The 16,630-nt window shown below is 36.5% G+C and overlaps 1 protein-coding gene across 1 annotated transcript; it reads right to left on the bottom strand.

Moving 5' to 3' along the window:
- Positions 1–1,118: 1,118 nt before the first annotated feature.
- LOC131658533 (agamous-like MADS-box protein AGL80) lies at positions 1,119–1,754 on the bottom strand. The gene has a single exon (XM_058927819.1). The coding sequence runs from the start codon at positions 1,752–1,754 to the stop codon at positions 1,119–1,121; it is 636 nt and encodes a 211-aa protein (XP_058783802.1).
- Positions 1,755–16,630: the final 14,876 nt, after the last annotated feature.

Genomic DNA, 16,630 nt, shown 5'->3' with positions numbered 1-16,630 from the left:
AAATAGATATTTCCTGATTCAGTATCAATAATAGCAACTTATTCGATATTGTTAATAAAACAAGTACCTCGAATCAAGTTGTCCTTCTTGGAATCCTCAGCCAACTCAAAGCAAACACTCTACCATTAGTCTTACTTGCAGTAGCGTCCTTCTTCGACTTCTAGCACTGGGTACTGATATCACCCTGCCCACCACAATTAAATCAAGTCGGACCATCGTCTTTGTAGTCAGTAACATGATGATCGGTCTTACCACATCTGTAACATCTAAGCACCTTGTTTTCACACTCGTTGGAACGGTGACCTTATTCACCACATCTATAACATCTGACAGTAGCCAGAGCTCATCCCCCATTTGCCTTCTTCCCATCAACAACTTTTTGCTTCCCTTTATCAGAAGGAGCATTATAAGGCTTCTTACGATCATGATACGGTTTTCTCCTCTTCGGAAAATACTTCCTCATGAACTCCCTCGTGAACAGAGCCCAAGTAATCACTTCACCAACAGCCTCCAATCTTTGACGAGTGCCAACCCATCAGTAATCTGCTTCACTGGCCAGTATATGCATAACATAGTGTACCTTCTGCGCTGCATAATAGTCCATCTGCTTCAACGACACTCTTACGCTTCATCAGGATCGTACTTACCCTTGAAGGTAGACGGCTTCTCCCTCTGGAACGTACTTAAACTATGCGTCTCATAAATCATTCTAGCATTAGGTTTTAATTCCTTCTTTATCTAGTCTTTTTTAATTCCTTCTTTATCTAGTCTTTTTTCCATTTCACAATAAGCCAATCTTTATGAAACACTGTTCTCTAAAATAGCATAAATTGAAAGCAAAATTAATCTTTTCCATTTTTCCTTATTTGTATCTCATAACTTGGACTCAACTTTTTCACTCGTGTTTTCATAATTTGAATTCATCAAAAATTGAACAACTTTCAGCAACTTTAGATAAATGTAACTAATCGTCAAAACTAATGAGAGTGCAAAAGTATTGAAAGCAGAGCACACACAATTACATAAAAGAATTGAAAATTACACCATAATGACCAATGATTGAATCTTCACATCCACCAAAAAAGAAAATACAAAAATATAAATCATCATATTATAATTCATATCCATCCCAACCTACTCATCATTGCAATTTCATCATCATTATCAGACACGGTTGGTGGTGGCGGCGGTGGTGGTAGGAGTGGCAGTGGCGGTGCCATTGGGATTTGAGCAGCCATGACTTGACTTTCACTTTGATTTTGGTGAATTATATTTTCACTATCAAGTGATTCAATCCTTCTCCCAATCACCCTCAAATTATGATCAATCATCCAACAAAGATCATTCAAATCACCTACAGACATATTGTTCTGGACGATGTTCCCAGCACTGAGACACTCAAACATGAGCATGGTTTTCTCTTTTTCTTTGTTGTCTCCCCGTTGTTTTTGAAGTTGCTTTTCAGCCTTTCCAATTCTTTGTTTCAGAAAACTCTCTTGATCCACCATCCTTCTGCTTTGATCAAACTCAGGCGCTGTCTTGAATTTCGAAAGCACCTTTTCAACTCCCGACGGTGATGGCCAGATCTCAGGTTGAGGATCGTATGGGCCATAAACAATCGCACAAGCATCGATACCGCAAAGGGTTGATATTTCATCAACCTTCTTCAATAAACCCTTATTCCTTTTCTTGTAAGTTGTCTTCCTTGCAGTATCATTCTCAATGAAAGAAAGCTTCACCTTCTTTCTAGTCATTGGTTTTATAAAAGAATAAGATGAAAATTGATAGAGAAAAAGAAGAAAAGTTGATGGATGTGATTTTCGTTTTGTGATTAACGTGTTGTATATATAGAGACCAAATTCGATATACGTACGTGGTTAGGTGCAGGTATATCAGTATACGTGTTTTCCAACTGGCATTTTACAACGGTAAAATGCCTCTTTATATTTATTCCATCTATGTCGCTCGATGTATAAAAACAAAGTTTCAATGACATTTACTTTTTAACATTCGCAATATTTGAATAATTTGATTCATGCACGTACGTGGTTAGTTGTTGGCCTAGGTTACCTTTTTTAATACGAACGTGATTCATGCACGCGGTAAATTACCCTATTTTGTGTGCCACCAATTAATTATTTCCTTTCTCAAATTTATTTTTTATTTTTTGGTAAGATTTTTTCTCAAATTTTTATACATACGTTTGATTTGTTTTATTACCCCATATTCATTTAGTCAGTTTTATTTTATCTTCTTTAAATTTATTTTGACACCATATGCTGCTTTATATTTGAACAAAGCATACTTTTTCTTTTCTCAAAACTCATTATTTTTTATACCATATTATTGATTTATTTAAATAATAAAATATATAGGGTTTCAAATTAATGAAGGAGTGAAATATGATTTATTACAATTTGCAGATGATACCATTATGTTGGGGGAGTGCTCTTGGAGGAATTTGTGGGCACTAAACGTCTTCCTTCAGGATTTGAGATGGTGTCAGGATAGAGAGTGAATATGTGGAAGAGCAAGCTGTATGGGATAGAAACTGATCAAAATTTTTTGCAAGCGGCGAGTCAGTTCTTGTTGTAAGTTGGATAGTATGCCTTTTAAGTTTTTGGGTGTAATAGTTGGTGGAAATCCGAGAAGGGTTTCATTCTGGGATTCGGTTCTTGACAACATGAGGGCCAAATTGTTACCTTGGATTGGGAGTATGTTATCTATAGGAGGAAGAGTTTCCCTAATAAATTATGTGCTAACAAATCTGTCGGTATACTATATGTCATTTTACAAACTACCTAAAAAAGTGGTGGAAGCTATGGTAAGAATACAGAGAAGTTTTCTATGGCATAATGCAGCTGAAAGAAGTGGAGTTGAGTGGATTAGTTGGAGCACAATATGCAAACATCAAGAAGAGGATGGGTTAGGAGTAAAAGATATGAAGGTGTTTAACAAAGCGCTTCTAACAAAGTGGCTGTGGAGACTTATAAGTCAAGAGGAGTCAGTTTGGAAAGGTGTTGTGGAGGAAAGATATGGTTTACCTTATATAAGGATTATATTCAAAAGGAAGGAAGGAAGGCATGTTGTGGAGTCTATTTGATGGAGAGATTTAATGAAAATTGGAGAATATTTGCAGGAGGGTGGCTTCACGCAAATTCTATCAGGAAAATTAGGGAATGGTAGTAAGGTGTCTTTTTGGAAAAGCAGGTGGTTGGGCAATTTTCCTCTGTGCAGAGTTTTCCCTGTTCTTTTTCAAGTTTGTGCAAACGAAAGTTGCAGCGTTCAAGAAAGGATTCTTTGGGAGGGAGACAAGTAGCAATGGAATTTGGGTGTGGATGAGGCTGTCATGAACCAAAAAGCAAGAGAGGAAATGGTGGAGCTGCAACAAATTCTGGCAGAAGTGGTTCCAAATAGATATGGAAGGGATGTGTTTGTTTGGCCGTTGGATGGTTCAGGAAAGTTTACGGTTCGGGCATATTACAGAAAGATAACTAAGGATTTCATAGTTGAAGAAGCTCCTATTAGAACAAGATTTGTTCTGATCAATATTCTTAGTTTTGATGATAACAATGTATATGAATTTTGTATGAGATAATGTGGTACTCTAATCCTATGCAATTTCCATTTCAGGAATCACATAAAGAGTATGCATAAAATCAGCGCAAGAAGCACTGACTCAGAAGGTTCAGCATGCAACATCAGAACATGCTCTGGCAAGACATCAGAAGATGGTCAAGCAGAATCAGAACATGGTCTATGGAAGTATCAGAAGAACTTGAGATCAGAAGCAGAAGCACTGAAGTTCTCATGGTATCACGCTAAGAAGCACTTCAAGGTCAGAAGACAAGAAGATGCTCTGCACCAAGCTGTTTGACTTTGATGATATTCAAACGTTGTTTACACAAACATCAGATCAGAAGCAAGTACAAGATGGCAGGCTACGCTGACTGACAAAAGGAACGTTAGAAGCTATTAAAGGCAACGTCAGTAGACACAGCGAAAGCAAGGCTCGAGGTAGTTGACAAAGGAGTGAAACATTAAATGAAATGTTGTACGGATCACGCAAAGCATTAAATGCTCCCAACGGTCATCTTCTCAAGTGCCTATATATAGAAGTTCTGAAGAGAAGCTGAATACAACACTTTGCACAAACTTACAGAAACAATGTCAAATTCAAAAAGCTCTCAAACTTCATCTTCAACCTCACTATATTGCTGTTGTAATATCTTAGTGAGAGTAAGCTTAAACTTAAGAGAAAAATCACAGTTGTGATAATAGCTTATTAAGAAGCATTGTAACTCTTATAAGAATTTCTTTACATTAAGTTGTATGAACTAGAGGAGATCAAGTTGTGATCGGATTCTCTAGAAAGTCTTAGAGGGTATCTAAGCAGTGTGTTTCTAGAGTGATCAGGTTGTGATCAGAATACTCTAGAAGACTTAGAGGTTATCTAAGTGGAAAACCATTGTAATCTTGTGCGATTAGTGGATTAAATCCTCAGGTGAGGTAAATCACTCCAAGGGGGTGGACTGGAGTAGTTTAGTTAACAACGAACCAGGATAAAAATCATTGTGCAAATTGTTTTTATCTTACAAGTTTTAAAGCTACACTTATTCAAACCCCCCCTTTCTAAGTGTTTTTCTATCCTTCAATTGGTATCAGAGCGCCGGTTCTAAGGTGCAAGCACTTAACCGTGTTTAGAAAAGATTCAGGAAGAGAAAAACGCTTAAGTCAAGATGGCTGGTGAAGATCCAACACATACATCTACATCTGGCTCTACTGAGCAACATAATGGAAATGGTAACAATGGTTATACTAGACCACCAGTATTTGATGGTGAAAACTTTGAATATTGGAAAGATAAACATGAAAGTTACTTTCTTGGTCTAGATGGTGACTTATGGGATCTTCTGATGGATGGTTACAAACATCCAGTGAAAGCTAGTGGTGTAAAGCTTACAAGACAAGAGATGAATGATGATCAAAAGAAGCAATTCAAAAATCATCACAAGTGTAGGACTGTTTTGCTGAATGCTATATCTCATGCTGAATATGAGAAGATATCTAACAGGGAAACTGCCTATGACATATATGAATCATTGAAAATGAGTCATGAGGGAAATGCCCAAGTCAAGGAGACTAAAGCTCTTGCCTTGATCCAGAAATATGAAGCCTTCGAGATGGAGGATGATGAAAATATTGAGAAGATGTTCTCAAGATTTCAAACGCTAAATGCTGGATTAAGAGTTTCGGACAAAGGCTACACCAGGGATGATCATGTCAAGAAGATCATCAGAAGCTTGCCAAGAAGATGGGGTCCTATGGTGACTACTTTCAAAATTGCCAAGAATCTGAATGAAGTCTCTCTTGAAGAATTGATCAGTGCTCTGAGGAGTCATGAAATTGAGCTGGATGCTAATGAACCTCAGAAGAAAGGTAAGTCTATTGCATTAAAATCTAATTATAAAAAATGCACTAACGCTTTTCAGGCTGAAGAAGAAGATTCTGAAGAATCAGAATTAGAAGAAGAAGAAGATGAACTGTCTATGATCTCTAGAAGGGTAAACCAACTCTGGAAGAGCAAGCAAAGGAAGTTCAAAAACTTCAGAAGCTCAAAGAAGCCTGAAAGAGGAGAATCTTCTGGAAGCAGAAGATCTGACAAGAAGAAGGTCATTTGTTATGAGTGCAATGAGCCTGGACACTTCAAGAATGAATGTCCAAAACTTCAAAAGGAGAATCCCAAGAAGAATTTTCATAAGAAGAAAGGTCTTATGGCAACATGGGATGATTCAGAATCAGACTCTGAGGGCGAGCAGGCAAACCTTGCACTGATGGCCACAGTGGATGATGGATCAGAATCTACATCAGAATCAGATTCTAAAGAGGTATTTTCCGAACTATCTAGAGAAGAGTTAGTTTCCAGTTTAACTGAACTTCTGGAACTCAAGGCTCATCTTAGTATCAAATACAAAAAGCTGAAGAAGCTATTTGATTCTGAAACTAAGAAGCTGAAAGTGGAAAATTCTGAACTGAAGGAAAAAGTTTTAAAATTATCTAAAGATATTGGATCTCCTTCTGAATCAGAAAAATCCATTCCTAGCTAGCCTCAATCATATTCTGAAAGAATATGACTCGAGCTTCAGAAAGTTTTTATCTAGAAGTATTGGCAGAAGCCATCTTGCTTCTATGATATATGGTGTTTCTGGAAACAAAAGGATTGGCGTTGGCTATGAGGGTGATATCCCACACAAATTTGAACTTGTAGATGATATGAAAATCACATACAAGTCATTGTATGATCAGTTCAAATATGGCCACTCACATGATATTAGGCTCACTTCACATGCCAAAAGCTTTCATGCTACACCCACTAAGAAGCATGTGACACAACCTAGAAAATATCATGCTGCCAAACCTAAAGAATATCATGCTGTTCCTCCTGTCGTTTATTATGCTAAACCCAAGTTCAATCAGAACTTGAGGAAAACTAACAAGAAAGGACCCAAGAAGTTGTGGGTACCTAAGGAGAAGATAATTTCTGTTGCAGATATCCTTGGCAGCAAAGAAGACAAAGCACAAAATGTCATGGTACCTGGACTTTGGGTACTCGCGACACATGACGGGAAGAAGGTCTAAGTTCCAAGACCTGGTGCTTAATTCTGGTGGAGAAGTCAATTTTGGAGGAGATCAAAAGGGCAAGATAATTGGCTCTGGACCCATAAGTACTGGTAACTCTCCTTCCATAACTAATGTACTTCTTGTAGAAGGATTAGCGCATAACTTATTGTCCATAAGTCAGTTAAGTGTCAATGGTTATGACATAATCTTCAATCAAAAGTCTTGCAAGGTTGTAAGTCAGAAGGATGGCTCAATCCTATTTATAGGCAAGAGAAAGAACAACATTTACAAGATTGATCTTTCTGATCTTGAGAAGCAGAAGGTGACTTGCCTTATGTCTGTTTCTGAAGAGCAATGGGTCTGGCACAGAAGATTAGGACATGCTAGTTTGAGAAAGATTTCTCAGATTAACAAACTAAATCTGGTCAGACGACTCCCAAATCTGAAATACAAATCAGATGCTCTTTGTGAAGCATGTCAGAAGGGCAAGTTCTCCAAACCTGCATTCAAGTCTAAGAAAGTTGTCTCTTCCTCTAGGCCGTTAGAACTTCTGCACATTCATCTGTTTGGACCAGTAAAAACAGCATCTGTCAGAGGGAAGAAAAATGGATTAGTCATCGTAGATGATTATAGCCGCTGGACATGGGTAAAGTTCTTAAAACACAAGGATGAGTCTCATTCAGTGTTCTTTGAATTCTGCACTCAGATTCAATCTGAGAAGGAGTGCAAAATCATAATGGTCAGAAGTGATCATAGTGGTGAATTTGAGAACAGATTCTTTGAGGAGTTCTTCAAAGAAAATGGTATTGCCCATGATTTCTCTTGCTCTAGAACTCCACAGCAAAATGGAGTTGTAGAGCGAAAGAATAGGACTCTACAAGAAATGGCCAGAACCATGATCAATGAAACCAATATGGCTAAGCACTTCTGGGCAGAACCAATAAATACTGCATGTTATATTCAGAATAGAATCTCTATAAGACCAATTCTAAATAAGACTCCTTATGAATTGTGGAAGAACAGAAAGCCCAACATTTCATATTTTCATCCTTTTGGATGTGTTTGTTTTATTCTGAATACTAAAGATCATCTTGGTAAGTTTGATTCTAAGGCACAAAAATGTTTCCTTCTTGGATATTCTAAACGCTCTAAAGGCTACAGAGTATACAATACTGAAACATTGGTTGTAGAAGAATCAATCAATATCAGATTTGATGATAAGCTTGGTCTTGAAAAGCCAAAGCAGTTTGAGAATTTTGCAGATATAGATATTGATATATCAGAAGCTGAAGAACCAAGAAGCAAAGTTTCAGAAGCTGAAAGTCTCAGAAGCAAAGGATCAGAAGATCAAGTTGATGTATCTTTAGAGAATCTCAGAATTTCTGAAGAGCCAACAGTCAGAAGATCTTCTAGACTCATCTCAGCTCACTCAGAAGATGTGATTCTTGGAAAGAAAGATGATCCTATCAGAACTATATCATTTCTAAAGAATGGTAGTTAGAATCAATGATCAGAATCAAAAGATGAAAAGTTCTATTTGTCTATAGAAGCAAATACAATGCAACACAGCTGTCATCAAGTGTTTTCTGATGGTGAACATGTGTCTGCATGGTTGGTAAAAGCGTGAGTGAAACTGATGGGACGCCGCCCTAGGTAACTGTGTAAATCATTTCATTTACCACGTTCTCTCACCTAACGTCACTCATCATTTAATGCATTTGATTTCAATTGATTCTGTAACTGTTCATTCTCATAATTTAATTGCAATCTTTTTCAAATCCGCCTCTATAAATATATTTCAAATCATAACGTTTATCTTTTTCGCTCCCATTCTCTCTCTCTTCTTGCATGCATTTTTGCAACCTTTTTGCCCTTTTCTCAAACCCTAAACGCAATCCCAGAAAAGTTTTAAGTAATCTCAGTATTGCTTCAATGGCTGCTTCATCTTCTCTCAATGTTGGTTCCTCTGTTCCTCTACATCTTCAAGAAGAAGAACAAATTGTTCCTGTTGTCTCTTGCTTTATTCCCAAAAACAAGCTAGAAGTTATCTGTGAATTAACGGTGGACTTTGATAGTCTTGAAAAACATGAGTTTCATCTGAAAGAGGGTGTGTTGTTTCAAGGATGGACTTCTCTGTTCTCTGAGTTCTGTGGACCTGTTTACCCAGAACTAGTGAAGGAATTTTGGGTGCACGCTGTAGTTGCCCCTAAATCAATCCTGTCGTTTGTCCATGGAAAATTTGTTGTTGTTACTGAGAACATCCTAAGAATGATGTTTAACCTAAGAAACCCTGAAGGTGTCTATGAAATTGATCAAAGAGAAGATTGGGAAGAGGTTCTAGCTACTCTTTAAAAAGATGTGGAGAATACAAAGCGTGTCAAGGACATGAAGGATCTCTACAAAATCTGGACCAAGATTCTTCTGGGGTGTTTCTATCACAGGAAAGCAACCCATTCTGCAGATTTTGTCAACAAAGAGCAGCAATATATTCTGTATTGTATCGCCACTCAGAAGAATTTTGATATTATCTTCATAATATTCAATCACATGTGGAATGCTGTAAAGGATTCCAGAAACGCTTTCAGAATTAAGAAGAGTAATATTGTTCCTTTTGGAAGAATAATTACTAATCTTATGATTCATACCAAGCTTGTTGAAGACTTGGAAGCTCAAAAAGTCATCAAGGATCTTGTCACTGTCACAGGAAGCTGTTTGAATGCTCACACCCTGAGAAAGATGAATCTCATTCAAGAGGTTTTAGACACTCCTCAACCTCTCCCAGGAGCAAGAAGCAGAAGAGATCATGTTCTTGCTGATTTTGAATCCTTCTTCAGAAGTGAGCTACCAGAAGTTAGGACTAAATATCTTAGCTCTCTCAAAGAAGAAAAAGACAAAAATGCTCCTGCAAAAGGTGGTCGCAAGAAAGCTTCTACATTCAGGCCTGCTGCTTCGAAAGATGTTTCTGAAGCTGCACCAGAAGCTATTGTCAAAAGGGAAAGAAGGACAAAGCATAAATTTGATCATCCTACTGTTAACTAGGAGAAGGAAGTCCAAGGTGTAGCTGCTGCTGCTGTTGTTGTTGAGAAAGTTGTTGAAGAAGAAGTTGTTGCTGAAGAAGTTCAGGATGTTTTAGTTGAAAATGAGAATTGTGAAAAAGAGACTGCTGAGAAGAAGAAAAAGAAGAAGAGAAAGATGAAAAACAAGAATGTGGAAGATGGAAAGGATGTTGAAAAGAAGAAGAAAAGAAAAAGAAAATTAATCATTGAAGCCTCGGATGAAGAAGAAGAAGTTCCAGAAGCTGTGAATCAGCAAGAAGAAATAAATCAAGAACCTGCAACTCAAGAAATTGGAGGTCAAAAAGCTGTTGATAATGAGAAGGAAAAACTTGAATCTTCCAGAAGAAGAGAAATTTCTCTTGGGAAGGCAAAGATTGTGGAAGAGAAGAAGAGCAAGAAGCAGAAAATACTTGAGGCTGGGTTTGAAGCGATTCAGAATTTGTCTAAAGGTATACATCTTTCTGAACCTGTTTATGTTCCTGCTTTACGTTCAGAAGTTGCACCAATAAATGTTGCTCAAACCCCTGAACCAGAAAATCAAGCAGAAACAGCCCCATCAGAATCACCTATACTCATCCATGTTCTCAAACCTCCTTCTTCTCCTCTAACCAATGTTCTTACCCCTCCTCCTTCACCTACCTCAAACGTTCTCATTCCTCCTTCTCCACCCAAAACAAATGTTACTTCTGACCACTCCCTTGAAACCCTTGTTCTTAATATCCAACCCCTTCAAACTCTCTTTCCACCTCACATAAATGTATCCACTTCTCAACCTCCACCTCATGCAAACTATGAACCCATTCCTTCTACCTCCCAAAATAATCCTTCTGTATCTGACCTTCCAGATTCTGCATCACATGAGCAATTGCTTCGTGACTGCAACTACACACCCAAACCTCGTCCTGAACCTGAGCTGGTAGTGTTAGAATCTGAGAATGATGCAGAATCATCTCTGTCTTGATAGAGAACCTCAACCTTATTTTGTCCTAAAACCAGATTCTGCTATAACCAAAATAAAATCTCGCCGAGCATACCCTATTGGTGTAATTTATGAAATGGTAAAGAGGAATGTCAGCAGAATCTTTGATGCTCTCAGAATAGCTTATCATGCTAGTTTAAATGATGTTGCTATGCGAACTTTCTGGAGGATCTTCCGAAGAAGAGCAGATGCTTACTTTCAAGAACTTCAGGAAATTTGTGTAGAACTTGCTCCACGTCCTTGTGGATTTTTGAGGCCCTATGAAGATTTTTGTTTCAGTCGTCTTGGAGGGAGATATTGTTTTGAAGAGAAGGAATTCATTGATGAACTTGCAGAAGCCAACCCTTGCGGGGATATTATGGTTTGGAGACCTAAGTATCCAATTCTGACTGGAGACTTCAAGTGGTTGTTTGACTTTCTGAGGGCGAATCCTTCTGAGAAGTCCCCCAATATGGTCATTCCAGAAGTTGTTTACCCTCCAGAAGTTGAAGGTCCTACTCCACCAAGGAATCTTGCTGCCATTCTTCAAGCCCTTGAGAATGGAGATTCTGATCTTCCTGCTCCTGAGTATGAAGAAGATGCTTCTAGTGAAGAAGCTGATGCTGAAGATCATCCTGCTGGACATATTTCTGTTGAGAAGCTTCTTCTAGAGAACCCTCTCTTCTGGTGAAGACCTTAGAGGCTATTCAAAAGAATCAAGCTGAACTAGCTTCTCGCATGGACAAGCAAGAAGATACCAACAATGAGTTTCACTCATTTATGGAGAAGCAAGCTGAGAGCAATGCTGGGATTCAAGACCTTCTGGCGAAGATAGTTTCCAAACTAGGCCAGTCGTAGTCTGTTGTGTCTTAGTTGTCTCTTTCTTTGTGCATCTATCTTCTCATCCCTTGTATCTTCTGATTATTTCCAATGAATGAAATCCTTTATCCTTATCTCATATTGTTTGTTTTTCATCTGAATCTTTTGTGTTTTTTGATGTTATGACAAAAAGGGGGGGAAAATATGATAAATGATTTGATCTATATTATCAGTTGCTGGGAGTAAGTCTCCACATTTCTAACAGAATTTGCGAAGTTCTGTGTATTTGAGTGTTTTGCAGGATTGAAGACTTTCTGAAAAGCTCAACATTAGAAGCAAAGACATGAGAAAAAGCAATTCTATATAGAAACAAGCTCATGGAAATTGAAGCAAGCTGAGTGTTGTAAAGCTTCAAGATCAGAAGCAAGAAGGAAGAATGTTCTGAAATTGAAGCAAGCTGAGTGCTGTGAAGCTTCAAGATCAGAAGCAAGAAGGAAGAATGTTCTGATATTCTTGTGGCAGAATATGCTCTAACACATGAAACATTCTTAACATGCTCTAATACATTCTTCTTATGCTCTGATACATACTATATGTTCTGATACATATCTTATGTTCTGACTCATTCATGCTTTAACTTTTGTCGTTTAGTTTGTTCTGCAACATTTCAAGATGTAGAGATGCTCTGATGATGCTCTGGTACATTCAACAATGTTCTGATACAATCTAGCATGCAATGATTCAAGAAGAAATTCAAAGCTCTGAAGCTGTCCTTTGGATGCAAGAAGCAGAAGCTATGAATGTTCTGAAGATCTAAGCATATGTGATCGTCTCAACTGAAATGGAAAATACTCAGGGAAGTCCTTTATTTATAAATTTCTTCCAGTATTTATTTCAGGGGGAGATTATTTATCTCAGCGGGAGATTGTTAATCTCAGGGGGAGACATATTCACACACTATGTTTATATGCTTATGCTATAACTGTGTAATTGTCTTTAGCCGTCTGATATTCTGATTACAAATTCATATCATTTATATATGTTTTTCTCATCATCAAAAAGGGGGAGATTGTTAGAACAAGATTTGTTCTGATCAATATTCTTAGTTTTGATGATAACAATGTATATGAATTTTGTATGAGATAATGTGGTACTCTAATCCTATGCAATTTCCATTTCAGGAATCACATAAAGAGTATGCACAAAATCAGCGCAAGAAGCACTGACTCAGAAGGTTCAGCATGCAACATCAGAACATGCTCTGGCAAGACATCAGAAGATGGTCAAGCAGAATCAGAGCATGGTCTATGGAAGCATCAGAAGAACTTGAGATCAGAAGCAGAAGCACTGAAGTTCTCATGGTATCACGCTAAGAAGCACTTCAAGGTCAGAAGACAAGAAGATGCTCTGCACCAAGCTGTTTGACTCTGATGATATTCAAACGTTGTTTACACAAACATCAGATCAGAAGCAAGTACAAGATGGCAGGCTACGCTGACTGACAAAAGGAACATTAGAAGCTATTAAAGGCAACGTCAGTAGACACAGCGAAATCAAGGCTCGAGGTAGTTGACAAAAGAGTGAAACATTAAATGCAATGTTGTACGGATCACGCAAAGCATTAAATGCTCCCAACGGTCATCTTCTCAAGTGCCTATATATAGAAGTTCTGAAGAGAAGCTGAATACAACACTTTGCGCAAACTTACAATACGCTGTCAAATTCAAAAAGCTCTCAAACTTCATCTTCAACCTCACTACATTGCTGTTGTAATATCTTAGGGAGAGTAAGCTTAAACTTAAGAGAAAAATCACAGTTGTGATAATAGCTTATTAAGAAGCATTGTAACTCTTATAAGAATTTGTTTACATTAAGTTGTAAGAACTAGAGGAGATCAAGTTGTGATCGGATTCTCTAGAAAGTCTTAGAGGGTATCTAAGCAGTGTGTTCCTAGAGTGATCAGGTTGTGATCAAAATACTCTAGAAGACTTAGAGGTTATCTAAGTGCAAAACCATTGTAATCTTGTGTGATTAGTGGATTAAATCCTCAGGTGAGGTAAATCACTCCAAGGGGGTGGACTGGAGTAGTTTAGTTAACAATGAACCAGGATAAAAATCATTGTGCAAATTGTTTTTATCTTACAAGTTTTAAAGCTACACTTATTCAAACCCCCCCCCCCTTTCTAAGTGTTTTTCTATCCTTCAGCTCCCTCTAATAATAAAGAAGCGTGGCATGTAGTGTGGAACTCTTGGATGCCGTCGAAGGTAAAAATATTTGTGTGAAGACTTTTAAAGGATAGACTTACAACAGGAGCTCAACTTGTTAAAAGGGGCGTTTTGGAGGATAATAACACATCATTCTGTGCATTTGGGTGTATGGATATGGAAGACATAAATAATTTGTTCCTCAATTGTACAATAGCTAAAGGTGTGTGGTCCAAAATATATGCATGGCTGGGGGTTGTGCAGATAGGAGAGACTCAATGTTGTAACCACTTCTTACAAATGGTAGGGATATTAAAAAGAGATTGTTCAACAATAATAGTTGGAGTAATATGGGCAGCAACCTGTTAGTGCATTTGGAAACAACAAAACGATAAAATATTCAATAATGGGGTGCCCGATATTGATGAAATCGTTCATAAAGTCAAGATGTTCTCTTGGTGGTGGCTGGCCATTGGAAACAAACAAAAAGTTCTCTGAAATTTTTATGAGTGACATCATTGTCCATTGCAATTTATGTAATAGATATTATGTGTTATGTAGATAGGAAGGTATGGTTTGTAAGGTTTCAAATCTGTAACAGTTTGTTTTGTTCTGAGAATGTTTTATTCTCAGCTATATATAGCATTGATTATCAAAAAAATAATAATAAAATATATCTTTTAGAAAGAATATTTTACTATACATAAAAATAGTACTTACTATAACGTTTTGCTTAAAATTGATCAACTAATATGAAATCATTTCATTTCTAACACTATTCGTATTGATTCTAAATCTTCAATATCATATTAAAATCCCAATTTGACACGAATAAGTTCATTCATTTATTAGATCATTCGATAAGACTTGATTGTTGCTGATATAAAATTATTATTATTATAAAATTATTAATAGTTAAATTTTTTTTTACACGTAGCAAATCACCAACTTGTAAATTCCAATATGTCTAATATCTATAAATATTTACAAATATCAACAATAAATATAAATATTACCAAATATTTTGTTGATTAAAATAAAAAAGGAACTGTAATGATTTTATCACACTCATCATCTCCCGGTAAACCTATAAAGACAAGAATAACTCAAATAATAACCACGAGAAAAAAGTATAACTTTAAGAATACTGACAACGTATCAACGATAATCATTTTTACTGCGTGTAATTCAAAGTCTGAGTATAAAAAAAACATAACTTTAAGTTTGGATGTAATTCACGATTCATTTATTCTGTAAGAGAATCAAATTATGTTAAAAAATGTGGTTGGGCCTAACTCAACCCTACAAAACCGGTTTGTAGGGTGAGGATTGCCCCCACTTATAAGCACGTGTTTAGGCTATATGTGGGACTTTTAACACACCCCCTTATACCAAATACTAGACAACTAGAGCGTGGAAATAAATGATGGGTGACTCGATAGCGGAAACCATAATAGGTGGCCCACCGGAGCTGAAACGAGGCTCTTGATACCATGTTAAGAAATGTGGTTGGGCTTAACTCAATCCTACAAAACTGGCTTGTAGGGTGACGATATCCCCCCATGTATCAGCACATGTTCAGGCCATATATCTGATGTGGGACTCTTAACAAATTATAAATATTAAATATATGAATTCAGAGTATAACATGTAAATCCGCCTCATCTGCATAAACATACCAAACTTATGAAGTTTCTTCATTTGTATCTGTATAGCATATAGAATGAACAACTTGAATTCGTCTTGATGCATCCTTATCTACATACACTCTTATCTATTGAGAGAAAAATTTTATGCTATTTACCAAATTCATTTCATCTTACCTATTAGAATTACTATATTAAAACTACATCACAAACAAAATTTAGAGGATTTCCTATCTTTGCAAATTCTAGAAATCTCTAAGTCTTAGAGTCTTATTGGGTTGTATTTTGTAAACACCTCTGATTGAGTATCAAGTGCACTCTTTCTCAAATCTCTTAACTATTTGTAAAGATTCAAAAGTCTCTTATTTGAGAGATTGAGCATTGGAATTGTTTTGTTTGTGTGCTTAAGCATTTTGTAATCAGATTTTGGTTATAGCAGAAATCTCTTGGAAGTGCAAAGAGACTGGATTAATCTCGGTTTGTGAGAGGAATTATGATAATTTCTTTGTGTCCCTCTTTTCTTTTGTCTATGAACTTATTATTTGTTGCTATATATATCTCAACTCTGAATCAGTTTCTGGTTCAATATCGGTTAAGGTTTTCTTTTAGTTTCTGAACTTACTCAGGTTATTAATCTTTTACTCAGAATCTGTAAAGTGTACTTCTTTGAAGATATAACAAAGTACTTTTAACTCAGATTCTTGAGATAATGTTCGAAATATGATAAGAGATTTAGAAAGATAAATTAAAAGTCAAGACAATTTAACCCCTTTCTTGTGTTTTTCTCATCTTCAATATGCTCTTCTACACCTTATTTTTTCCATTTTATCTTCATTTTGATAATGTCAAAAGAGGGAGAAAAGTTTGGTTGTGTTTTTCTATGCTTAAATTAAATTGCATGATTACAAGATCTCAACGTTACAAGATTTAGAAATTTAGGGGGAGTCATACAACATAGGGGGATATTTCCAACATTTTTCAACTCTTATCAAAAAACCCATGTTCAAATTGTTTGTCATCTTTAAAAAGGGGGAGACTATGGAGAAGTTTATTCTATCTAGTTAATGTAAGTAAGAAGATTGAGTATTGAAAATCAAGTGAAAAATTTAGATGATTGATCATGATTAAATTACTCATTATCATTCATGTTATAATACTTTGAATTGTTAGAATTTTGTCCCATACTTCATCTACAACCTTCTTACATCATTGTGCATGAAAATCCATGCAAGAATTGCCTTAATAACTATTTATTATGTTGGAAGCAAAGCTATAATTGATTACATCATTCTCGTAATTGATTACAGGCTGCCAAAATTCAAAAA

This window comes from Vicia villosa, linkage group LG3, assembly GCF_029867415.1.
Source record: "Vicia villosa cultivar HV-30 ecotype Madison, WI linkage group LG3, Vvil1.0, whole genome shotgun sequence".
NCBI lineage: Eukaryota > Viridiplantae > Streptophyta > Magnoliopsida > Fabales > Fabaceae > Vicia > Vicia villosa.
The sequence above is the reverse complement of the archived record's forward strand: the minus strand, read 5'-3'. Positions and strand labels throughout refer to the sequence as shown.